This window comes from Acomys russatus, chromosome 30 (genome assembly GCF_903995435.1).
Source record: "Acomys russatus chromosome 30, mAcoRus1.1, whole genome shotgun sequence".
NCBI lineage: Eukaryota > Metazoa > Chordata > Mammalia > Rodentia > Muridae > Acomys > Acomys russatus.
Genome location: NC_067166.1, coordinates 38,093,938 through 38,120,970, shown reverse-complemented (window position 1 = coordinate 38,120,970; position 27,033 = coordinate 38,093,938). Strand labels below are relative to the sequence as shown.

Here is a 27,033-nt window from a genome sequence, read left to right as displayed (position 1 = left end):
CTGCTGCCAAATGCATCCCAGTGACTCAGCAGGCGTTTCTCACTGACATCTTGTAAAAGTAAAAGTTATACAGCCTTGGAGAGGAAAATGCTCATGTGCAGCGTAGCACAGATTAAATCTGTGCTGGCAGTACAAACAGTCTCCTGGGGTTTAAATCTCTTTTAGGAGCCCTAACAAGAATGTAAAATGGTGGCCACAGTGAAAATACCCCTCGGAATATTACTGAAAGATTGTCTAATCTAAAAATTTTTATTCATTTTTAATGTATAATATATTGATAAAAGAAGCTTTATTCCTGGGTATTTTACTGTAGATACTGGGTCAGGGAATATGGTAAAAGTTCCAGTACTAAAGTATGAATTCCGATCCCTCTCATTCCCTTAGCTCCCCACCTGGCCTGAAAGTCTAAGATTGCCCTGCCTTGGTAAACTCTATCTTAATTAAAGGGAAATCTTGGCCAAAGCAAAGTCCCCACAGCCATGCATGCCATGAAAGAATAAAACAAAACACTGGGTTAATTCAACCATGCTGGGTTTCTGGCCTTGGACACCTTCCCTAGTGTGGTGGAAGAGAGGTAGGGAGGAGCTACCAGAGGGATTCATGTCTAAGAAAGACAGTAAGGGTGGCCAGGACAAGGCACAGGGTTGCCACATTGGAGAGCTAAATTCTGATGGAAAATGAAAGAAAAAAAATGAATGGTATTTATTTGTACAATGATGTTTTAGGTAGATAGAACTCACTGGCTATTTATTGACTACTTATCCACTTACCTACTTACTTACTTACCTACTTACTTAGTTACTTAGTTAGTTACTTGTCTATTGAGACAGGGTCCTGCTCTTCAGCCCTGGCTGGCTAGTCTCGCTTGTAGCCTTCTTCCTACCTCTGCCTCCTGGATAGACCTAGTCAACTTTCATTTCTTTCACTATTGAAGGCATCATAACAACACACCTAAGGAATTATTTATTGGAAAAAACTATGTCTTGCCCAGAGGTGGAAGAAAAAGAAAAAAGAAAAAGAAAAAAAGAAAGGACTAGCCTCGCCTTGCATTCTGGAGAGAAGCAGGAATTATAGGCTGGAAGAGATGCGCCCCTCCCCCCACTGCAAGGCTCACAGCTGATGCACCTGTAAGAACGGATAAAGCCAACATGATGAGGACATTCATTTACTGTAAATGTCACTACATTGGCCTTCAATGGAGAAGACCAATGGAAGCCGGGTGGACTGCATATTTCTGGCTTTTTAGAGATTAATTAATTTATTTTTAATTTGTCTATGGGGATATCAGACTGCTTTACTTTATTTGTAAACTATACGCAGGGACCTATGGATGCCAAAAGAAAATGTCAGAACCCATTACACTAGCATTATAGGTGGCTGTGAGCTGCCGTAGGCCATGCAGTCCAGCATGAATAGTTTGATGTGTGCATGGTTGTTCAAAGAATGACATCTAGAGGGAATTAGTCCCAGGAACTTAGTAATTCTTGTGTAGATTTCCCTGTGTGCCTGGTACAGAGAGGGCCCCTATGCGTGCTGCCTCACGACCTGCCTTAAAGGAAATCATTTGGTTCTTTGCTTCAGGAGCGGTCCGGGAGACTGGACTGAATTTCCTGTTTCCCCAGTTGCCCAGGTACCATGTTTGGGAGTACTCTATCCTAAATCACATCAAGACCAACTTTACCAGGGGGTGAATTCCAAACCAAACAATAAACAAACAAACAAAAATACCCAAACAATTTAATTTTACTTTGTCAAATATTAGCCTGATGTTCCTCCGCCATCAATGAAGTGGCAACAGAATAACTTGGGTCACCCTCCCTGCCCCCCAAAAAAGTAGACTATGAAAATGAATTCAAAGGTGAGTTTCCCCTGAAAGGACTGGGGGAATGCCAGAATGAGAAAGAGCACAAGAATACCTGCACGGACATAAAGAAAACAAATCAAAAGGAACAGAAAATCACTGGGACTGAGCACTTGGCCAAGACCATGGTTTCTACCAGGTTCCCAAGCCACCACCCCAAGCCTGTCTAGATTGTGTGCCTCTGCTCTCCTGCCAGGCCTTAGCGATGGGGAGAGAATTTCCCATCACTCACAAAGCAGCTCACACCTTCTTTAACTCCAGTTGTAAGGTGTCCAATGCCCTCTTCTGACCTCAGCAGGCACCAGGCATGCAAATGTACACAGATATACACACAGGCAAATTACCCCATTCACGTAAAGCAAAACAAAAATGTTTTCAAAGAATGAAAGACATGCTACTATCACTTACGACAGGACAAAGCCAGCAAGCAGGAATGAGAGTCACAAACCATTACCTTGCTGTCGTGCTTTCAAGTTTGCACAGTAAATACCCAGAAGCCAAAGCCCCTCAACTCTGCACCAGTGACTGACTTGTAGTAAGAATACTAATTTTTAAATGAATTTTATACATGAATACTGTATTTACATCCTCCCTCTCTCCTTGTGCCCTGCAACTGCCTCTCAAATTCAAGATCTTGGTTGCTTTAAATATATACATAAATTATATATACATATGTATACATATACATATACATAAAGGCAACTGAGACCATCTAGAATTACTCGTATTTGCAAGTGTTTAGAGCTGACCACTTGGGATTGGATAACTTGTCAGGGAGCTAGCTCATCTTGGAGAAAACTGACTTCCTCTTTCTCAAAAGCCATGGATTGCCTGTAGCTCTTCATCTATGTTGGGCCTTGTGAAAATTTCTGCACCTGTGTTGACATGTTACCAGTGTGGCAATAGTGCAGGTCTCATTAGGTCCCCTTATTGCTGAGATTTAACAGGTGCAACTTGTCTGTCAGAACCAAAAGACACTATCTCCCAGCAGAACTGCTGTTCTGGCTCTTACTGTCCTTCTACCCCTTTTTCCATGATGTTCCCTGAACCTTGGCTGGTGAGTTAATTCTACATGTCCTTGCCCGACACCCTGTCATCTATTTTCCTCACTTTGACTGCTTATGGATCTTCATATTACCTAGTCGTGATCTGCTGGGGGCGAAAAAAGGGCTTCTTTGATGAGGGTTGAGAGTTATCTACGGATATAAAGAAAATCGTATAAAGGAAAGTTTCTCTTGTGTAGAACTGAGTAATGTGGACGTTGTTAGATAGTCTATGCTTTTGGGAGGAGTGTTACCACCCTGTGTGGAATGCATGTGCACACGAGGCCATTATGGATATTTTGGAGATCCACATATGGTCAAGATGAAGAGAGTAAGTAACCATGGGGTGGGTGCCCAGCCCCGGATAGCAGAGCCATAACACAGTCTCCTTCCCTCTTCGCCCTCTCAGGCACACACACACGAGAATGGTTTTTAAATGACAACTTTTGTTAAATTTGTCCTTTGATAACACCATGCATGCAGAAAGTACATTCTTATTACTGTCACCCTGACCCTGTCTTACCTGTCGGTCCCGGCTTCCCTCTACAGCTTCTTTTCCTGCATCCCTGCCTTTGTGGTTCTTGACCCACCAGGTCACCTGTGTGGCCATGGATTTAGATCTATTCAGTGGAGACTAGTGGGCTCCTTCTGGGGTTCACAGCTGAAAGAATGACTTCCTATCCCCCAGAATCGATCAGTAGCTCACAGTTCCAGTGCAATGAGAATGGCCCTGTGTCCCTCTCCCTGGGACTGACGGTTGACAGGCCCCGTGTAGGCCGCAACAGTTGATGTGAGATCGTAATTGAAGGGCTTTGTCATGCCCTGAAGACAGCATTTCACAGTCCTTTAGAAGACAGAATTCTAGACTAGTGAAAGAAAAGGAAAGAGGAAGCACATTTAAATGGGAAATGAATCCTTTTAGGTTGAACAAGATGCTTGAGAATTGAAATGTAATTTCAGAGGGGAAAAAAACCAGGCTTGTTTCTGACTCTTACTGAAGCAGCTTAATTTTTAGTTACATTTTCCCCCCAAATGGCCACCTGGAGGAACTTTCAGCCTAGTCTAGCAGCTTATCATATCAAACACTCACAAAAGAACACCGCTCTCCAGTTATCACAGCAAAACTCTTTGGGAATGGTCCTGTTGGTTACACAGTCATCTGTGAACTGACATGGCTGATGAATGGTGTCAGGCCTTGACCACATGCCCACCCCAGGTAATGGACTCAACATCTCAAACAAATAACCTGTGGGGACAATGATGACTAGTTAAATAAAAATTAATTTGAAATTGACATTAGGAAGAAAAACTAGCAAGTGCTCTCTGCATAGAATCTAGTGTATTGTTCCTTTAATTTCCAGATAAGAATGGGCTCCTGGCCTAGAGAGATGGCTCTGCAGTTAAGAGCCATGGCTGCTCTTCCAGAGGACCTGGGTTCAATTCCCAGCACCCACGTGGCAATTCACAACTGTCTGTAACTCCAGTTCTAGAGGGTTAGGCACCCTCAAGCAGACATGCAAGCAGAACAATAGTGCACATAAAAACAAATAAAATTTTTTATAAAGGGAGGGCTCTTAAAACCAAACCCAATAAATAAAATTAGAAAAGTGATAAACTTTCAAATGAGAAAGAATAAGGAAATATTCCCATTCCCAATGACTCTAGGCTATATGAATAAATTACATTAAAAATAAGAGATATGAGTTGATACTATCCTTAAGTTAATACATATTTTTGTGTATTATGATGCAGCTGTTTATTATGATAGGGCTGTTAAGCAAAGTAGGAGTTATTTCTCAATCCTGTGTGTGATATAAATTCAGTAATGCCTGATTCTGTGACTACTGATCTTTGATAGAAGCTGTAATGGAGCCAGAGGGGGATGTTCAAGTGATTAAAATAGCTTTGTTATGGTGCAATTGCTCATGAGGTTCAGTAAAGGGACTAATCAAAAATTTGCTTCGTTCTGGAATGATGGTGTCAATATATTTGAGATACGTCACATATGTCAAAATTGATTGCATAATTCAAAGAACATGTGTGAATTTTCTCTTGGTACACTTTTAGTTTTCTGAGCTATCTGGATTTTTAAAATATTTCTTGAATGTTTATGATTTTTAAATGAGAAATATAGGCAAAAATTATTTCCTTGGAGGAAAAGGGAATTCTGCTGTACAGGAAAACTGGCCTCATTCCTAAAAATAATGCCACTATGGTTGTTCTCACAGATGTCACTCAGCAGCCACCTACAGGTGCATGTGAAACTGAGGTTCAGTGACTGTAGCCCTCAGAGACGGTGGTGTTTCTCAAGTGCACGTAGTAAGCATGGGTGCATCATAGCACAATGCTGAGGGAAATGATAAGAATATGATCCTGTCCACTGATCCCCACATTTTCACTCTTTTTAAGAACAAGCTACTGGCATAGAAAATAACCAGAATGCACGCTGCAGTGTGGTGGAAGCCATCTTTAATGTTCTGTACCATTGCCATCTCTCCCCACAAACATTTGGAAACGTTTTCGTGAGCTACGTGGAAGAACAACACCTCTGGGACTTTTTATATAACATTCCAGGTACAAGAAACTTGTGTGTGTGTGTGTGTGTGTGTGTGTGTGTGTGTGTGTGTGTGTGTGTGTGTGTGTGTATGTGTGTATTATATATACAATCTATGTATGTATGTGTATATATATAATAAATGCTTTATTGATACTTAAATCGTGTTTTAATATGTTTTCAAAGTATGATAGATACTGTTTTTTCTGACACTTGTTTCTAAGTTTACCATGCATCTTTTTAGTGGACAGGCTTCTGTTTGGAATTACTTACCATTTATCTACTGTCAAGTGCGATGTACTTGGGATAAGGTGGCGAGATGTAAAGGGGAAAATTATAGAATGACGGCTCTCTTGTTTCATCTTAGGGAAGTTTGTATCTCCCATATACTATGTTTTCTTTAGCATATGAGGTATTAGTAAGATATAACAGTCATTTTGTGATTGTAATTGTCCAGACTAACATCACTTGACATACGCTAGTGGCATTTAGGAACACTGACCCTCAACTGAGAAAATTCCTCCACCCAGATTGCATATAGGCAAGTCTGTACAGTTTTTTCTTTTTCTTTAATTGAAGATAGATTTGTCAACAATATATTATAATCACAGTGTTTTTTCTTCTCCATCTCTTCCCAAATCATCCCCCTTCTCATCCTTAATACTCCATGTCTTCTTTCTCTCTTTAAAAAGCAAACAGGCAAATAAGAAAAAACAAAACACAAACAAACAAAAGCCCAGAATAGAACAAAGCAAACACAGAAAAAAAAAAAAAAAGAATAAAAGAAAAAGCATTAAAGTCTTGTCTCTTAGTTTTCTTGCATTATTTCATTGCTTCCTTCCTCCCTCCCTCCCTCCCTCCTTTCCTTCCTTCCATTCTTTCTTTCTTATTTAATCACTTTACAGCCTGATTCCAGTCTTCTCTATGTTCTCCTCCCAGACCTGCTCTCATGCCCCCTCCCCCAACTGCTCCCTTTCCTTCTTAGAGAAGGGGTCTCCCTAAAGGGATCCCAACCCATGCTGGCCCCTCAAATAACAGCAGGATTAAGTGCATCCTCCCCCACTAAGGCTAGACAAAGCAGCCCAGCTAGGGAAAAAGGGATCCAGAGGCAGGTAACAGAGTCAGACCTAACACCGACTCCCATCCTTAGGGAATCTATACATAAAAGACTTTCTTCGTTTTTTCTCCTCTTTTTCTCTATTATTTATTATTTTTATTAGACTACAATTATTGTACAAATTAATGAGTTTTTGTGTCTTTTCATATTTATATATTATTTATTTTTACCATAGTGACTTTCCCATTCCCTCTTTTCAATTTCCCACTTGAGCTGAGAGATGTATGCTGTATCCTGTATACTGTATGGTATACACTGTGCATTGTGTGTACTGTATCCTGTATACTGTGTGGTGTGCACTGTGCACTGTATCCCATATACTGTGTGGTGTACACTGTGCACTGTATCCCATATACTGTGTGGTGTGCACTGTGCACTGTATCCTGTATACTGTATGGTGTACACTGTGCACTGTATCCCATATACTGTGTGGTGTACACTGTGCACTGTATCCCATATACTGTGTGGTGTGCACTGTGCACTGTATCCCGTATACTGTATGGTGTGCACTGTATACTTTATGCCATATACTGTATGGTACACACTGTATACTGTATGCCATATACTGTGTGGTGTGCACTGTGCACTGTATCCCATATACTGTATGGTGTGCACTGTGCACTGTATCCCATATACTGTGTGGTGTGCACTGTGCACTGTATCCCGTATACTGTATGGTGTGCACTGTGCACTGTATCCCGTATACTGTATGGTGTGCACTGTGCACTGTATCCCGTATACTGTATGGTGTGCACTGTGCACTGTATCCCGTATACTGTATGGTGCGCACTGTATACTTTATGCCATATACTGTATGGTACACACTGTATACTGTATTCCATATACTGTATGGTGTGCACTGTGCACTGTTTCCTTCCTTCCTACTTTCTAGATGATTCATTGCACTATCTAATTCATCAGTTTCCTTATTTTAAAAGACTTAGAGTCTCATTATATACTGATTTAAATGTGCTGTTTCTGTCGTCCAATGTTTTAAAACAGCCCAGAAAATCTAATTTTCTTTTCTTCTTCCTTCCTTCCTTCCTTCCTTCCTTCCTTCCTTCCTTCCTTCCTTTCTTTCTTTCAGTTGGTTCTAGTGTCCTCTTTATGATTAGTATTTTTACATCCTAACCACAGTTTCCCCTCCCTCCCTCTCTTTTTAGTTTCTCCTCCTAATCTCTCCTCTGCCCTGACTCTACCCCTGTATCCAATCCTCCTCCATTTCTCCTCATAAAAGGGCAGGCCTCCCATGGATATCCACCAAACATGGCATATCAAGTTACAGAAACACTAAACACCTCCCTTATATTAAGAATAAGCCTAGGTATGGTGGTGCACACCTTTAATCTCTGCCCCTCAGGGAGGCAGAGGCAGGCAGATCACTGTGAGTTCAAGGCCTACTTGGTCTACAAAGTGAGTCCAGGAGAGCCAAGGCTACACAGACAACTCCGGTCTTGAAAAAACAAACAACAACAACAACATGAACAAGCTAGGTTGGATTAGGCAACCCAGTATGAGAAAAGGGGACCCAAAAGCAGGCAAAAGAGTCAGAAACAGTGCCCAGCCTCTCTCTCCCTCTCCACTGATGGAGTCCCATAAGAAGATACTTTAATTTTCTGAGAAAATGGTGATAATAATATTTTGATGAGACTTTCACTCATGTTATTCTTGACTCCCTAGTAGAGACTAGAGAGACACCTTGTTTCCATGGCACCTGATTTGTAAATTTGATAATTGAAGGAAAGCTCTTTAAGTTGTATGTATTCATTGCACATATACTGTGTTTCATGAGGACATTTCTTGTATTTATAATTTGGAGTTCTTTGTTCTATATATGAATCCTCTGCCAATATATAGTTAGGAAAGATTCTTTCCATAGAACTTCTGTCTATATCAATGCTGTGCTAATTTTATAAAGCTAATTTAGGTTATTCTTATTCTTGATTCAGTAGACCATCTTTCTTGAAGCAGTCATGAAAACCTTTTATTTACTTATGTTCTTATTCCTTGAAATGATAGAGAAAATTTAAATAATAACATTTCTCTTATTTTGTATACTCTATCAGGTCTAAAATGAACACATTTTAAAGGTTATTTATATCAAAATTAAAAAGTGTTTGTTGTCTTAACCCAATACATTTATGACAAAATATCAAATTAGAAATTATTATTGAGATGCTTTTTTGTTTTGCTTTTCTCTTTTATGTTGATTAGATAGAATAAATATATAGACTGCAGCAACTGGAGTTGGAACTATTATATATTCTCTCTATATTATATTTTAGAAGGTTAAATACCAACTTTGACTTCTTTTTACATTTTATTTTAGTGTGTATGTATGTGTTCATGCATACGTGTGCGTGCGTGTGTGTGTGTGTGTGTGTGTGTACCTTACTCTTTTTTTAAACACACTTTTATTTTTTATCTGTGAGATATCAGGCTTTTTTGTGAAGATGAATATATGAGGGCTGATTGGACATTTACATGGCTTCTTATATTTCTTTAGGTTGTTTACAGAGTCTCAGTCTCAGTTTCTTAGGACTTAGTTTCATGGAAAAGAGAGAACAAGCCAATATTTAAGTAAAATGTTACAGCTTTGTTGATGTTGCCTGCCGGGATTTTCCCAGCACTGTGTGCAGGGCTGCAGCCCAGAGTGCAAGCACTCTTCCACTGATGGTCCAGGCGCCGTTTAGGTGCTCGCTATAAAGGCTGTCCAGTTCCCACTGCACCTGCAGAATCCAAAACTCACAGTCGGTCCCCTGGTCTTAGTAGGCAGGTGGGGGAAACTTCCATTTCAAATGGTTTATGACCTTATTTTCAATTATATGGTGAATCTATGAAATTCTCCTCTCATCTACGGCTTTAAATTAGGTAACTGTGAAACAGCCTTCCCAGATAAGGAAGGCACAGCTCGTGAATAGGCCCTGGTAACCATAATGTGTTCCTTGCTTTCAAAGTCTCCGGATACACGGAGTCCCAGCCGGAAGTCATCCGCTGCCTTAGGCTGGCCCTGATGGATGCCGTCAAGGACACTGTGCAGCAGATAATATCCATGGTGAGATGTCGGAGAAACAGTGAGACAAGCCTAAACAAGCCCCGGGTTCCCGATCATCTGCTTCAGAGCATCCCACGAGAATGGAATTATATTCCAACGGAATCCAAAGGGAAAGAGTCCGGGAAAGGTAACCACATTAGTTCCTTAAGAAAGTGTCCCCTGTAAAAACAATCTCTTAAATAAAACTCTAAAAAATTCTAAGACTGCTAAATGGCATTGGTTTTTCATTTCAGTATGTAGATGGGGACCTTCATTCTCTTTTTGTTATAAGCCACAAATACAAGTAGGAATGAAAATAATTCAAATGCTTATGAGTTTTTATTAGTACTTCATGTTTATTTTTTGAAATTTGCTTTATTTCTTTATTTTAACTTTGATATTTGATTATCGCACCTCTCCCTTCCCTTTTTTCCCCTAAACCTTCCCATTTACCATTCCCCACTCTCCTTCAAATTTATGGCCTTTTTTCTTCTTTTACTAATTGTTATTACATGCATAAGTATAAGCATATACAAATATATTCCTAAATATTACCTGTTTAGTCTAGATAATGCTGCCTGTGTGTGTGTTTTCAAGGCTAGCACTTGGCCCTGTGCAATAGATTGGTGTGCGCTTCCTTGGGAAAGGCCACCCTCCTGAGTTGTCTATAAGTGATTCAAAATTTTTATCTTTTTTGTGTTAGTATTCACAGAAGTCACATGACTTTGTTTTACTTTAAATCTAGATAATCTAGTTACTCATTCAGTTTAACTGTTTGTTGTTGTCGTTGTTTGATCCGTTGATTGATTTTTGTTTATGTTTTTCCTGCAACCACCAGATTTCACTTTTCTTTTCCCTTAACACACCTTCAGTTGTAGCCATTAGGTCCCAGATAGCATCTAGCTGGGTAGTTGCATATAATTTCTGATAGGGTATCTATTCCCCATACCTGTGGTTCTGTATTGAATTTATTGGTCCTGTTCAGAGTAGTCCTTCTGCCAGGTGTGCTTAATCTCCATTTTCTCTATATTGTCATTTATTTCATTAGGACACCTTCTCCGCTTTGCTGAGACAGCTCCATTGCCTTTGAATTTTCACAGAATTCTTTGAATGTATATTATCTGTGTGAATCTTTCCTTTCCTAAAGTAAAACATTTTGTCATATTCATGTTTCAAAGAAGAATAGTTTTCACTTCAAGGAAAAACTTTCCAAAATAAAACATTCCAACTAGAACTTACAAAGGAAGTTGAAAGGTTTGGCCTTGTATTTTTCCCATTCTTTTCCATAGAGATCCTAAATAGTGTAGCTCTTATTCACCAGCCTTATATTACAAACTGAAATCAATTATCTGAGTGACCTTTCTAGTAAATTTTTTTTTTATTTTGTCCAAGTCTTATCAAGCAGCCTTTGGATCTAGTAAAGATACTTAATTGAAATTGGAAAACTGTCACCTTTTCCCTGGGTGAGTTCTCCCTCATGTAAGACTTGTTCCCGTTGGTCCCAGGTCTCCTTCTCCCATGTTTGGGTATGTCATTCACTGTTGGTGACCCAGGAAGCATGATCAATATTTTTCATAATATTATAAGTTGGTGTAGAGTTACATTCTATAGATAGTCAGTCACGAGGAGGTATCAGGTCATATAAAACAAAGTAATGGGAGGAAGAGAAGCTCCAGGCCCCTCTGCATGCTAAGTGTACATGCGAGAATACCATTACTCTTTTTCCAACGTGCTTCAGGACCAGCACACTTCTTAGCCCTCTCTGGTTTTCAGCCTTTGTCTTTGACCTTAGTCAACTTTAGTCCAAAAATATTAGGATTGACTTTGGTCCTTTCAAGAGAGCGAATCCACATTCACATAATTTTCATTATAATATCTGGTTTAAATTGTCCTACTTCATTATTCATCTATGATTCTTAATTTATACATTAAAATTTTACATGTGTGTATGTATTTATGTTTCTATAAGAAAAAAAATGGATATGAGGGCTTGGCACTCCACATTTTTAGAAATTCAGTGGAGGCCTTGGGTTTCATCCTGCTTAGAGAAGGGCACTCCTACACTCCTAAAGCCAGATGACATTTCCATGTTGGCATTCGGTCATCCATTGACTCAGTGGATATTTACTCAGTGCTACATATCAGCCAATGTATGTAAGATCACATACATTGTAAAGTCATATACATATTTTAATACTGAGGATACAACACAGAGTACATGGTCCCAAAGTGAGAATGCTCTCAAATATTTTTGTTGCTAATATGAGTGCTTTCTCAACCACATCATAAAGTTAAACAATAATTAGATCAGATTTGGAAAGAAAAAGTATGGGAGGAACTATGAGCGCTCATATATTTTTATTAACTGTGAGTCCTTCTGAGGTTTGGGTTATATTGAGCTCTCAGTCTTGATGAGCAAAACATTTCAAAGCTAAGCATGTAAAACATGAAGATGAACTCTGTAGCCCCAGGATTCAAGTCAGTGACCTTGTTCCTGTAACTCTGTCTAAACAATGAGAGATGCTAGTACTTAATGGTGCCTGGTTTAAAACACAGAATTTTAACTTCCTAAAGATCAATAGGCCACACCTATGGGACATCTATCAGCATGTGGGTGGCAGCACACAGGATCACTGCAGTGACAGTAGAGTGCATTTCCTGGTTCTTCTTCATCAGCAAATCCTATAATACAGAGAAAAACAGAAGATTCAGAGAGATGAACACCAGGAAATATTACACACAGCAGCGGGGGTCAAAGCCCAGATGGCTCTCACACATAGCTCAGCTTTTTGGTATTTCTTTCATTGTGATTCAAAGAGCAAATGCACAAAGGGCTAGTTTGCTTTTGTTTTGTTTCTTTGACAGCAGTTAAATAAAAAAATACATTTGAGATGTAATAACATCAATTATTTGCCTCATCAAAAAATCAAAAATTGTCTCATTGTTAAATGATGATTTTTAATGACAACAATGCTTTACGGAAAAAATGTTGGTTGAGTAATAGCTTCAACTAAAACAATGGGTTTCTGGAGCCAGTAAGCATATATTCTCACAAGGAAAGTGCATTCGGGCTACTGTTCACTGGGAGATCCTTGAAAAGGATCCTAGTGACAGAAAAACATACAGTGTGACAAGGAACTCCTGTTACAGTTTATTCTAAACAACATAGAAATAGTAGTTTTACAAACACCATAATAAAAATATATGTATAGTTACAAACTTAAGATGCAGATTTTCTAACCTAGTTAAAAGTATAACAAATAATGTCTTTGTGATCATTGAACTTTATCTTACATGTATGAAAATGCAATGTTTTCCTGTTAGTTTGCAAGGACAATGAATTGAGTTCATGGATGTAGGGTATTTATTGCCAAGTGACAACAAAAGCTTTGTTCTGTGATTAAGACTAAAAAGCAAGCAAGGCATGGTGGTGCACGCCTTTGATCCCAGCACTTGGGAGGCAGAGGCAGATGGATCACTGTGAGTTAAAGGCCACCCTGGTCTACAAAGCAAGTCTAGGACAGCCAGGGCTACACATAGAAACCCTGTCTTGAAAACAAACAAACAAACAAACAAACAAACAAAAAAGACTAAAAAGCAAAGACTTTCATTTTGAGAGCACAACTCGTTACTCGGTTATACTGATGGTCTTAATTATGCTCTTATAATGCCTAAAAAATACCTATAACAGCCAACAAAACTAAATGAACTTAGAACTTGATGCTTGCGCCATGAAGTATTAAGCTGACATTTTTAACACAATTAAATCTTCTAAGCCACACATTAGCATCAATAAGTTATTGGTACCTGATGATGATAGTTAGAATAAAAATTAACTTTAAGACATTGGTTATTTGTCCTTCATTTACTGTTAAACAACCTTTTTACATTTTTAGGACACAAATATGTCCATATAGTACCAGCTATATAGAAAGAAAGATATGATAAACATAAGTCTAGCAACCATATTGTGGTTACTTTACAGATTTTCAGATCTGAAATTGAGATTGTTTGTAATATATTAAATATTTAAATAGATGGCTACTTATTTAAAGGGAGATGAGTGAGTGTGGTATTGTTAACAGCCCCCTCTTGTGTGCTGTTAACTTCCTCATTGACTCATTGCCTTCATGTTTAGAATGGATTTATTTGGCAACAACTTGAAGTTTTTGTTTAGAATTTGCCTTTAGCTTTAATGAAGTAGTTAAGAATTTGGCTTCTTGGTATCTTTGTAGTAAGAAACTTCAGTAGAAGTTCAGGTGCAAAGAAAATTATCAATATGTACTTGTTATAGATTTGGAATTGTTTGGGATCTGTGTTGAAGCGCCCTTTAGGGTAAGGGGAATATAAAATAAATGTTTTATTTTATGTGTATAAGTGTTTGTCTGTGTGTATTTATGTGCTCCATCTGCATTCCTGGTACCCATGGAGTTTAGAAGCGATCATTACATCCCCTGAAACTGGAGTTACAGGTGCCTCAGGATGGGTGCTGGGAACTGAACATTGGTCCTCTGCAAGAGCAACAAATGCTTTTAAAACACTGAGCCAGCTCTCCAGTCCATACAATAAAATATTTCACACAAGCTGCATGAGACCAGAGAACTAACACACAAACACATAAAGAAAACATTTTTAGTAACATAAAAATACAAAAAGCCATGTCAGAAGGGCGTTTATGTTGCGTTGTTGGAGTACCATTTATAAAAACGGGCTTGAATTTCGTCAGGCCTTTAGGCTTGTCGCAGCGAGAAACAGAATGTCAAAGATAGAGAGGTGGGAAAACTCGTCAGTCCTGATCTTTGGTTGGGTATGAAGAATCAAGAATAAGTTTAAAGAGAAGGAGGGAAAGAGTGAGGGAAGCAGGAGGGGAGCCTCGCTCGTTTGGAAGGATGGGATTCTATTTATCTGTACTGAGTTAAATGATGAAAAGTCTAAGTGGGATGCTCAGCAATAGGCTTGCTTGTGGCATTGCAACCCTGGAGGAAGGCTAACACTAAAACCTCTGCAATCATCTAAAGGAGTCAGGTTTAAGCTGGAGATATAGTTCCAGAGAGCTTGCTTAGCATGCACTAAGCCCTAGATCTGATCCCCAGCACCTTGTAAAAACCACACCTGGTAGAGAATGCTAGCAATCCATGAACTGAAAAGTAAAGGCAGAGGCTGGAGAGATGGCTCAGCCCTTAAAGGCTAGGATCACAACCAAAAATAGAAGTAGAGGCAGAAGGATCCAAAGTTTGATGTCATCCTTGCCTATAAAAAGAGTTTGCACTGAGACTGACGAACATGATGCTCTATCTCAAAATAAAATAAACACACTAAAATAAAAATATGGCATAAAATCAAATAAATAATGCTTTTTAGCTAGGGATCAATATGCTCCCAGGGGATAGAGATATTTTTTGACTGTCACACACTGCAAGGGATGCAATGGTGTCAAAGGTCACGAGGACCTTTGCTTAATTTGCTAACCGTGTCCCTGTACTTCAAAGCTTAAATCTTAAAAAAAAAAAAAAAAAAAAAAAAAAAAAAGCATATGAGTTATAATTCTAAAATTTCTAATTATTGTTTATAGGAGGGGAAAAATCATGCTTGTAGTTTGGAGAATTTCAGGTAACACAGCAGGAGTTCCCGATGGAGCTCTGTAGAAAAGCGTTAAGAACCTGTTCGTCCTAATAATGTCTTCCACAAAGGTTAGACATCCCCACCCAGAACAAATGATGAAGGGATGGCCTGAGAACGCTCACGGTAATCATACCTTCCCTGCTTTTTCTTCCCAGGCTTCACGAGGCTTGCTGCTCAGGCGGTGTCTACTGTAATCAGCAAGTTACCGACGGTGATTGCATGCTTGCCTCCCACAGTTAAATACTTCTTTTTTCTGTCTGAGAGAAAAATGTCAAAAAATGTGGCTGAATTGAAGAAAGCTGGCCTGCTTGTCTGGAACTTGATTGTAATTATATGTCGGATATTTGAGGATGGGAACACTGTGGAACGCTTAACAGGTGCCTCCCTTGATAGATGGAGTAAGGAGAGACTGGGTTTAATTTGTGTGTGTTTGGGAAGCGTCCTGGGAGAGCAAAGCAGTGCTAGTCAACTGACCCAGAAGGTCATACTGAGCATTGAGCGGCAGAAACCCAACTGGATGGAGCGCCAGCTTCTGAAAGCAAGGACACTGAGCGTCAAATGGTAAGGCCGTGCTTGTTTCTTTCTCAGCCTCACCAAACAGTTTCTCAGGAGCAAAGCCACAATACACAACAGCATCAGAGTTTTGTCAGATGGGCATCAATGCTCACTTGGCAAAAAAAAAAAAAAAAAAAAAGTCACAGAACCTTTGAAGAACCCAGAAAAAGATAAGTGCCCACCCACTAACCCCTGGACTGTTAGATGTTCCGTGTAAAATCTGAACCCCGTTGCTATGCAGGCACACTCTCCCGGTTCAGGTTCCGTCTTAAGGTTTCTGATTAAAAGGGTGTAGCTCAACCCGGGGGAATTTAGTTTCGCTGCTTCTCACCGTGGGACTAGGTATCTAGCGCATAGCCCGAAGCACTTTGTAAATGGAGTGGGCACAGATTGAATTAAGAAAGAATTAATGGATATAAAAGGCTTTTTATTGCTTTCTGTGTACCTGATTGTCAGAAAGGTACATATTTTTTATCTGGTAACGTGAGTCTCCCAGAGGGCAGCTGGGGCCATATCACTCACAAGCCATAAACACACCCAGCTGCTTCAGCATGGAAATGTCAGCTTCCTCCTAGGTTTGTCACCAACAGCTAAGTGATTTGTGGCACTGCAAAGACTGTTAAGGGTCCCTGATGAATTCAAGTATGTATGTGGAGTTCTAATGTGCTGAGGTGAGTAGATAGAAAGCCGCATGATATTGATACAAGGATGCCGAGTCAGGTGGTCTGCACATGACCGAGTCATGTTTGAACACCCATGCACACTGTCCCCTGTAGTTGTTAAAGGGATAGCCAGGTGGCTAACAGACACTCGGGTAACTTTCTGCGTCAGATTACTGAAGTCGCCTGAAATATGATTGCTTTTACTTGTAAGCAGCAGGATGAAGGCTCAGGCTTGAGAGTCAGGTGAGCAAACAGGCGTTCCTTGTAAATGGGACATTTTATCTCTCTCTCTCAAAGCTTCAGTTTCAAGTATGATACCAAGCTGGCAGGACTGCTTTTGACAAAAATGAAGTGAAAAAAAAATTTCAGCATCAAATTGAGAACTAGTAAACATCTTTGGCTTATAAACTCTGTTAAAATACATTTTTTTTTTTTTGTGTGTTGCCAGCTGCGGTGGTGTACGCTCACGAGGCAGAGACTTGCTCTACATTGTATCTCAAAAAACAACTAACCAATGACAAAAAATATGTTGCGCGCACTAGTTAGCAGGATGGTAACCAGTGCAGTTTGCTTGCCCATGGCAGTCTGTAAGATTTTATACTAATCAATATTGTGAGTACTAAGTAGCCCCCGTCTTCCTGGCCTGGACATGCAGGAGGCTATGCAAAGATGTTCTGGCACGGGAATGCAAAGCTGAACAGCAGAAGTCAGGAAAATCCTTAGTAGCATCGACAGTGAGTGGCTTCTTAATCTTTATATTTGCATCCAATACTCAACCACAGGTTTGAAGCCAGGTACTAAAAGACTAAAGTCAAATGCCATTACTCACGGTAGGGCTATAAAACCATGAGAGGAAAAAGTAAGCTAAACCCAGCAGATCCGACTGTGCTTACAAAGTAAACTGTATGATACTGTTGGTTTAGAATGCCTATGGATAAGATCTATTTAAAGTAATACTTCCACTCATTCCTATATTATTTTTTTTTTCCTAAAAAAGTAATTCTTAAGTTCTAAAAAGAGCAGCAGCACCTTTAGTACCTCCTACAGTGGAATGTCATTTAGGTAGGATGTAGTTGATTAGCTGGAAGTCAAAAGTTGTGTTAGCTGTGTCTTACAACATGCAGCAAAAGTGAGATCTGCCCCTTCATCCAGTGTTGGCTAGCCCTCAAGGATCTGACAAGCTAGATAGCCAGCACAGCACCATGGCTATTTTGACTTCATAAATGATACAAATAGACAAACATGCCAATGTGAAGTTATTTGTCATATACATTTGAAAAGACTTAAAATTGACTTAACTCACTGTAGATAGCAATTTCACTGAGCTTGTATGCTACAGGTAGACTTCTTCTTGACCTTGATTTTAGAATGATTATCCGGGCCGTTCGTGCACAGCAGGGTGTGTGTGTGTGTGTGTCTGTGTGTGTGTGTGTGTGTGTGTGTCTGTGTGTTTGTATGTACGTGTGCACACGCACGCATGTGTGTGCGTGCATGTGCGTGCACGTGTGTATCCCTATCTTCTCGTTTTCTAGATCTCCACTATGAGGAATCTGTATACAGACTTTTCCAGATCAGTGTGTCTGCATCAAGCAGAGGTTACCTTGGCTTTATGATGGGGTTCTTTCTCTTAAATTAAAAAAATAAAAATGAACACCACCACAACAGTTTCAATTAGAATAATTTTTCTGTTACATTACTCAAAAAGATTATCTTTGATGTCCATCATATCACTCAGTTATGCCTTTTCCATTTGCATCCAGATTTAGCTTTGGTTTTATTAAAATAGCTGTAGTTGGAGGGGAGGCCGCTGTAAGTGCTCCCTGTCTTGCACACTGCCCGAAAGCATTACTATTCATTAAAATAACCTTCACTTTGTAGTAACTCTCAAGCTGTAAACAGTCAGCTTAGATTCCAGAGAACACACAGCCACAAAAGTAAAGAAATGTCTGCCTTTGCAAAGTAATTTGTCGAGTTGAAGACTATTGTTTTTCATCATGGTGACCCTGACTTGGCTGGCTGGCTGCATATACAGATTAAGATTAATGCAGTTATTCCTTGGCTAAGGTCTGCCTCTTTCAGGGCACATTCTCCCTAATGACATGATTGATAGGCAGTCCCAAATCCAGAGAGGAACTCATTAATCATAGCATTGACGGAATCCAATCATTTGCTTCACCTGCACAGTGATAGACAGGAAAGGATACAATTCAGGGGCTGACACTGAGATACTCCTTTGTCAGAGGCCTCAACTTTTTCAATGTCATCCTCTGCAAAACCTGACAAGAAATTTAGCTTGCAACATGAATGCAGCTTCAAAATTATATGTGCAAGCTTCTCGCGGCGTACCAATGTCTTGTAAAAATTTGCCCTAGCTACGGAGCAATTCTAAGTCCGACTTTATTTTCTACTTTCTTGAGCAGGACTTATGTAGGCTTACATTTCTTTTGAGTGTGTAAAGGAGAGAGGAGTGTTTTGGAGCTGCATGTGGAAGCAATAGCAAAGTTAATGTCCAGCAGCTGGGGATCATTTGGAGCCTTCAGGTCAATGGCACTGACTCTTAGCAGAACTGATTTTATAATCACGGCAAAATCTCAGCAATGAACTGCAGCATACAGCTGATTATGCCACAGTAAATTTCATTTATTCCAGGAAACAGTAGAAAATCTACATGCCTACAAATACTTAGGTCACAAAGCCTAACAGAGTCTAACAGCATTTATAGTAAAAAAATAAAAAAATAAAAAAAGTGAGGGTGGACAACATATGTGTGAACGGCTGTCCTGTGTTCACACTGGCATCACTGGATGTGTTTCACTTTTTAATCATCTCTTACTAACATAGAAATAAGTCTCAAACTCATGAAACTTCAAAAAGAAATACTTCCTTTCTGTAAAATGCCTCTGTGTTCTGGGTAGGATGATAGCAGACATCGGGGGGGTGGGGGGAGAAATAACCCCTGAGTAGTGATTTCTCTAAGTGCCTGTTACAAAAAAATAGGCAACAGGTGTCAAAAGGTCAGAGTAAAATGTTCAGTGGTAAGCCTGGGTCTGGAAGCTTCCGGCCTGTATTTATCACCACAGACTTCCTGTTTCAGCATGTTAATTGGTCTTTACTATGTTTAGCACAAGTATAGAAAAGTGTGTACAAGAGACAAAATACCAAAGCTGTTTCGAGCATCAGTGATTTTTTTTGTTTTGTTTTGTTTTGTTTTGTCCTCAGAGAGAAAATACAAATTATTTCTCACATGTTCTTAAAAAGATATGTTTTGTTTTCATCCCGTGCTTATAGCAATTTCAACAACTGCAGTAATGGGAAGCATTTTATAGATAGGAGTAGAAATTCAGCAAAGAGATCTTTTAAAAAAGAATGATTCAGAGTTTAAAACTGCTTTCAGGCACTTTGTTTCCCAGGCCCTCCGCACTGGAGCAATGGTGGTCTGGGAAGACATACCTTTATAGCGCTTTGAACACAAGATGGACATTGGCTCCGCATACTCAGTCTCCACAGTCCCTCCTCACTGATACATGTTCGTCCTTTGTGTTTAGTGCATTCCTGACGATGGACGAAAGCCCAGCCTTAGAAGGAGATGCCGCTCTTGTACTGACTGAGCAGAAAGCGAACGCGATGGTCCTGGATCTCTGCCACAAACCAGGTGGCAGCGAGTACCTGCGGCAAATTTATCACATCATGCAGCTCAATGAGGTAGGGAAACGGCCTTTTTACCGAGCAATTAGGTGTGTACTGGCCTGAAGCAGTGTCTGCTGGCAGCTGAGGGTTAGTCAAGGAGGTGATAACACTTCTTAAAGTCAATACTAAACTCAATATTGCATTATTAATAGGATCTATTTAGCTCCGGCTGTTCTGCATGTACAGAAAAGAGTTTCCTGAGACAATGTAGGTTTTATTTATATGATTTAAACAATAACACGGCTCATAAACTCAGTTCACTTCTGAAATATAGAGATGAGAGTTGTAGTTGGGGAATTGTGTGTTTGAGGCCCATTTAGCCGACAAATACAGGTGAAATCTGGTATTTGCAGAAAAGAAGGATTTTCTCTTTTCCTTGAAGCTTCATTCTTGGTTGGTAACATTGTAGACTTTGTATTTAATAAAACAATAAAAGCCTCAAGTCCTCAGGGAAATACTGAGCTTGTGAGTTTTCCTTTGTCTCTGTCTCTGTCTTTGTCTCTGTCTGTCTGTCTGTCTGTCTGTCTGTCTGTCTGTCTCTCTCTCTCTCTCTCTCTGAGACAGGGGCAGGGATACAGGATCTTATTGTTTATGCTGGCTGGGCTGGAACATACTTTGTAGACCAGAGCTCTGTTTGCTTCAGCCCTTGAAGTTTTAGGATTGAAGGTGTGCGCCATAGTGCCGACTTCTGCCTGTGGTCTCTCTCTCTCTCTCTCTCTTTGGGGAGCTCAGCAATTGTCTGCCCAGCCTTGGCTAACTGGAAGTCCTTACTTGGAAAGCCATGCTCTTCAAATGGTGTATCTGCCCTGTCCACCAGATTGGCTAACGCGATTCTCATGATAGCTAAGAAGAAGATACTACAGTCTAGCTACTCTCAGAGCTGTGCTTATGTGGCATCACCAGCTCTAAGGACAGAAATGAAGGCAGATTGTAAGAGGGTCAAGAAGTTTGATGAGAGATTGTCCTGTAGGAATATCAGAAGCTACACCTATAATGTCTCGCCAACATGGCTGCCTACACCTGAGCCGAACAAGGACACCAGCAGTAGACATGCCAAACAAGGACACCAGCAGTAGACATGCCAAAATGGCCTTAACCGTACACAAAGAACCACAGGCAATGGTGCGAGGAACAGCCTTTTTGGAAGAGCACACTGATTATTAGATCACCACCTTATTCTTTGGACCAGGATCTCTCAAACTATGTGTTGCAACCCCTTTGGAGTTCAAACTATCCCTGTGCAGGTCAGATACTCTGCTTATCAGATATTTATATTACAATTCATAACAGTAGCAAAATTACAGTTATGAAGTAGCATTGAAAATAATGTTATGGTTGTGGTCACCACAAGATGAGGGACTGTGTTAAAGGTTGAAGCAGCAGGGAGGCTGACAACTGCTGATCTAGACAGAGCCTCTCCAGCAATCTGGGGCTAGCACTCCTGCTGTCTGCAGTCACCCCCACTCCCATAGGGACCCCATAGCATGGCCCGTGCTTGGCTTTTTGTACAGGTACTGGGTTCTGAAATCAGGCCCTCACCCTTGCACAGCGAGCACCTTACCCACTGTTGCCATTTTATTATCATGTGTGCACCTGTGTGTGATATGTGTGCATGAGGAGGTCACAGGAGACCTTCGTAGAATGCTTTCTCACCTTTCCCTTCATGAGAATCCAGAGGTCAGATTCATGCAGATCACTGGGCCTGTGCAGCAAGTGCTCTGACTAAATGAAGCATCTAGCTGACCCAAGAAACTGATCTATAAGGAGCACTGATGACTCTTAATATAGCAGAGAAAACACAGGAGGAAGCATTATTCAGAACTGGCAGCAAGTTTACTTTTTTATTAAACAGTAGAAGCAGGAAAGTCTAAATATAGTTATACTAATGGAAATGAGTTAAGAAAAACCGTTAGTAGCCAAAGCAAATCACTCTTTTCCAATGAAATTTTTATTCCTTTAAAAAAAAAAAAAAAAAAAAAAAAAAAAAAAAGACTTAGTTAAATTGTGGTGGAGGAGATTTTTTTTGTTTCTGCTCTATACCATAGTCATAAAATTATTTTCTCATAGATTTGTCATTACCTAAGCTTACTTAATAAGAGACTTTGTGTTATTACAGAACTGATCTAATGCAATGTTGTCCAGTGAGAAAGTATAAGTATCACCGTTGCTGGCGTGGTAGGGCACACCTGTTATCCCAGCACTTGGGGAGGCAGAGGCAGGCGGATCGCTGTGAGTTCGAGGCCAGCCTGGTCTACAAAGCGAGTCTAGGACAATCAAGGCTACACAGAGAAATCCTGTTTTGGAAAAAAAAAAACCCAAAAAAGAAAATGAAAAATCACTGTTATTGATAACTAGAGTAATATTTTATTTCAATATTTAGCACACACACACACACACACATGCACACACACACACACCCAGTGGACCAGGACTAGCTCTGCTGCTTCTTGTCACAACTGTACTACTTAGGCCATGAGCCCTCAGATCTATCCTTTCAGAGCCAAACATGGAGTGTGGCCTTGGGCTGGTATATTAAAAACTTTCAACTGCTTTCCCACCCCCTGGACCTCTTGCTTGTGGATGACTTGGTTTGGTGATGGCTAAAATTCTAACACGCTCCCAGGTGAGGCTGCTCCTTTTGCCTGTGCAGCACACAAGGTAGCCAGGCTTTGGATGAGGCCCACAGTGCTTTGCAGCTCCAACATTCCACAATGTGTGCTAGCTGCAAACTCAGTGGGGGAAAAATGCACTGTCCTATATTAAAAGTCAGGCAAACCTTTATTTTTATTTATTAAATGCCTTTATTAATAGCAAGCATTTGTTTCGTTGATGGTATTCTTTTAGTCATTTTAATTTGTTGCCTTCTGTAAAGAGTCCCATAAAACAGATTAGGGATCCTCGCCTTACTTATTTATGGGCAGAAGCCAGGCTGTAACGCAGGAGATTGACTTCCCTTGTCCAGGACTGCACCCGCACTTAGATGATTAGAATCACATATTTGGAGCTTCTATTGAGCCGTGATAGTTTTCATTCCTCAGCATGGAAATTAAGTGCGCAGGGGTTTGCATTGTAAGTAGTCCCACGCAGAATGAGACTCCTGGCAGTACAAGCAGGATGCTTACCGCTCATCTGAGCCCAGAGTAGGCAGCAGCTGTACTTAATGAATGAGCATCTTTTCCTGCTCATAGCCACGTGCAGGAGTTAGGTCTTGGTAGCCAGACACTGTAACCTATGAAGTCAGTGATGAGACAGTGCCGATTTACATGACTGTGACATACCCAGCACTGACTCATCATGTGAGTATTTGTTAAATGTTTAAAAAAAAACTGTGCGACACGTTAGGTTTAACTTCCTTTTGATAGGTTTATTGTGATAGTGGAATGCACCCAGCTATGTGTCTTCTGAATATGTGTTTTTCCTGAGTCAAGCAATTCTCTGTACTCTAAATAAATGTCCTAGAAGGGTAAGCCACGAGAGTGAGCAGTTTATTCTTAAAGAAAATATGCACTTCTCACCATCCTGACTAGTGTGTCTTTCCTTGAAGGAATATTTAAAAGAACAACTGCTCGCCATGAGTGGTTCAGAAGAAAAGCCATTGCCCTTCAGACCCTTGAAGGTGGCCTTGAGGAATGCAGAAGATCAGCCGCCGGCTTTTAACCCTTTCCGTGTGCACAAGGTGTTTAGTGAAAACATGCTAGACCAGGTATGTAGAAATTCAGTGGAAAATTCAACTTAAATGTATGGCTTCTGTATGTTAGAAGTAATAAAACACAACTCACATTTTAGTATTATGTATAGCCCCCTCCGTTTGTTTGTTTGTTTAAGAAGGAAAAGCTCACATTTATGTGGCCAGTACAAAGTATTTTAAGTTGTTGTACCTTATTTTCATGTTAAACTGATTCATACATTTGATCTATTACTTTTAACTTTGCTGGGACATTTTGCCATGGTAGACGCAACATCTGGTACGCTATGTATACTCAGGGCCCAAAGAGCCAGGCAGCTTTTGTCATCCTTCTCTTCCCTTGAGAGTCTGCCCCCTTCTTTAGGAAACATGTTTACTCAACATCTCTCTGCTTCTGTGAACATATCAGGTAAATTAGAAAGCACTTTAAATGAATTATAGAGCATTGAATCCCTATTATAAATGGCATGAGATAAATTTGCTTCTTATAACCTTAGACACGTCCTGAAATTTAAAATGGATTTTCTAATGACTTTTAAGGCAAAAACATTTCGAACGAAGTCAGCATGATGAACACAATTTAGTCTTCAAACTCAGGTTTTGCCATTGTTTAGCTGTGTACTTCAGTAATCTCATTAAATAAATTATTTTTCCCCAATATGTGTGAATTGGATTGCTTTTGCTTTGTTTGCTCCTCTCTCAATGCCCCTCCCTTTTTCTTCCCCCCCCCCCCCCCAAAGCCAGAACCATCTTGACAGACAGTTTGAACTAGCAGGCCTGAAGAGAAGGATCGCTTGACCTAGAATGCTGATGAAAATAAGAATTAAAACATTGGCCTAATTTGGCATGCAGATAATACTTTAGCCATGCCGGCTACAGCTTTGGTCCACATTCATCAATACTCTAGTAGAATAAGACCTTCAGATGCTGACAACCCGGGGCGAATTCTCCTGCTCGATGACAGCGTTGGTAGCGCTCGATTTATCAGCAGTGACAAGGGATAGCTCTGGTTAGATTTCAAAGATCATGCTGCAGTCTTATTATCCAAACCATTTAGTTTTACAGAGCATACGCATCTATGAGGCTTTTAAACCTAATGTATAAGGTATAGTTTATTGGCTATTTTCTTATACTGCACATTCGATTGCTCTAAATCATGAGTAATTATTGTGGCTATTAAATCACTCTTAATCCATTGAAATAAATAGCATGTTAACCAAGTTCTGAATTATGAGATTATTTTTCACACTAATTTTTCTCCTTACTCTGCTGTGAAATTACCTATTAATAAGAGAAAAGAATCATGTATGTTATTTATACTTGGAAGTTCTTATAATTTTCCCTTTAAAACATTTTCTTAATAAAAAAAAAAAATAACAACAGTGTCCCACTCTAATTAAGTCGCATCCTGGAGTTTGAAGCTCAGGACTTAACCAAGTTTTGTTTTTGTAGTCCACGCTTAGTTACTAGAAAACAAGCTATGCAGTGGGGTCATATATGAAAAGCTAGTGAGTTACTGCGCTCACTTTTCAGAGTCACTCTCCCAACAAAACTTGTTGGGCAAATGCCATTAACACTTGGGAAAATAACGAATCAAGAAATTGATTTATAATTTTATAAATAATGACTACATCCCCAAATGGATATGTAAATTAATTGCTGTCTTATTGGAACAAACACCTCCTTCAAAGGGACATGATGGATGTTATCTGTCCAAGCCCTTGTTCTGAGGCCCCTCCTTCTTAGTTAGTGTATCACAGCTGCAGCCTTAATTTACTGATCATATTAATTCTGATTAATAGCTAACAATAGTGTCTTCTCATTTGTCAACAGGCGGCCACAGCAACATGGTGTTGGGACTGGTCAAACTTGCTGCCAAATTTCCTGGGACTGGATAAGATGACCTTCAGTGCACTACTCAACAACAGGTGAGAAGCCTGGAGTCCCAGGGCTCCGGGAGTGTGTGCGTGCAGTGTGTGTGTCAGTTCTGAGGGAAGTGGAAGCAGTTCATTGGCAAAGTTATCTCTTGTTTTCTGTTTCTCATGTTGCTCGTAGGGCAAAAGTTACTGGTTATAGCTTCGCAATTCTGCTTCCCATAAGGAATAGTTGAAAAATCAGTTGATTTTATGTTAACTTTAAATATTTTTACTTTCTATATTGAGTGGTTCACTACTGTAAACACAAAAAGTTACCGACCTGAATGTCAATATCCTTGTATATCTTTGTTTAAAGCAACTTCATGTGTGTAAGATGCTAGAGAAATCAAATAGTGTAACCAGGCAAACATAAGAAAGGCTGTCAGGATTGAATTCTTTACTTTTCAGCCAGTTATGTCAACACTGTCTTACTACACCCTCGCTTGCATATTGCATTAAACATACACACACACACACACTTTTATGGTTCATACATCATCTTTAGGCTTATAGCTAAGTATAGGAATTAATTACACACACACACACACACACACACACACACACACACACACACATACCCTTTTACTGTCATATGTCATCTTTAGACTTATGGCTAAGTATAGGAATTAATTTCTCTTTGATCTTCATGATGTATCTTTATATTTGTGCAAAAATATTAAATATCATTTCCTTGATAAACATAATGACAAGGACATAGTAAAATTTTTATATCATCCTTGACAAATATGTACAAGCATGTGAAAGAACACACATGAGAGAGATTGTAGTATTTCCCAAATTAATGCTTATTTAAAGTAAGAACAAAAAACCACACCAATATATTTCCAGTAAAAGTTATGCCTCAAATATAAGGTCACAATTGTATTCTAATATTTTGCCTATAAATTAAGATCATTTGCCTATTAGGATAAAGTTGTACAAATGACCAGCTTCCTCCTAAAAGACAAAGCCTTTCCCTCAGCATGTGGCCTGCATGGTATTCCTGTTTAGTGTTTGGTGGAGGTACTCTGGTCTTGTTCCCAGGTTATCTGAAAATGTAAGAAATGGGTTGATAAAAGGGAACTAAAGTCCCCTGTTGAACCAAATTGTATGGTGTGTTCAGAATATTAAATTTTAATTTGGAAAAACACTTGAAAAGATAAGCTTTTTTCCCATGTTATTTGGAAAGTTTTGAGTTTCTATACATCAACCATTATAATTTTCTGATTTTTCTCCAGTTATGAATACCGGCTTCTCATCAGCTAAATGGTTCTCTAGGGACAGCACATCTTTCAAA

The 27,033-nt window shown here is 39.7% G+C and overlaps 1 protein-coding gene across 1 annotated transcript in view; it reads left to right on the top strand.

The window, feature by feature from the left end:
- Positions 1 to 25,752, top strand: part of Kiaa0825 (KIAA0825 ortholog) — a 157,027-nt gene extending 131,275 nt beyond the window's left edge. The window contains exons 13-18 of the mRNA XM_051172576.1: positions 5,314 to 5,478; positions 9,533 to 9,757; positions 15,387 to 15,792; positions 19,994 to 20,150; positions 23,680 to 23,838; positions 25,654 to 25,752. Coding sequence (XP_051028533.1) covers positions 5,314 to 5,478; positions 9,533 to 9,757; positions 15,387 to 15,792; positions 19,994 to 20,150; positions 23,680 to 23,838; positions 25,654 to 25,752 — 1,211 coding nt within the window. The remainder of the gene's footprint in view (positions 1 to 5,313; positions 5,479 to 9,532; positions 9,758 to 15,386; positions 15,793 to 19,993; positions 20,151 to 23,679; positions 23,839 to 25,653) is intronic.
- Positions 25,753 to 27,033: the final 1,281 nt, after the last annotated feature.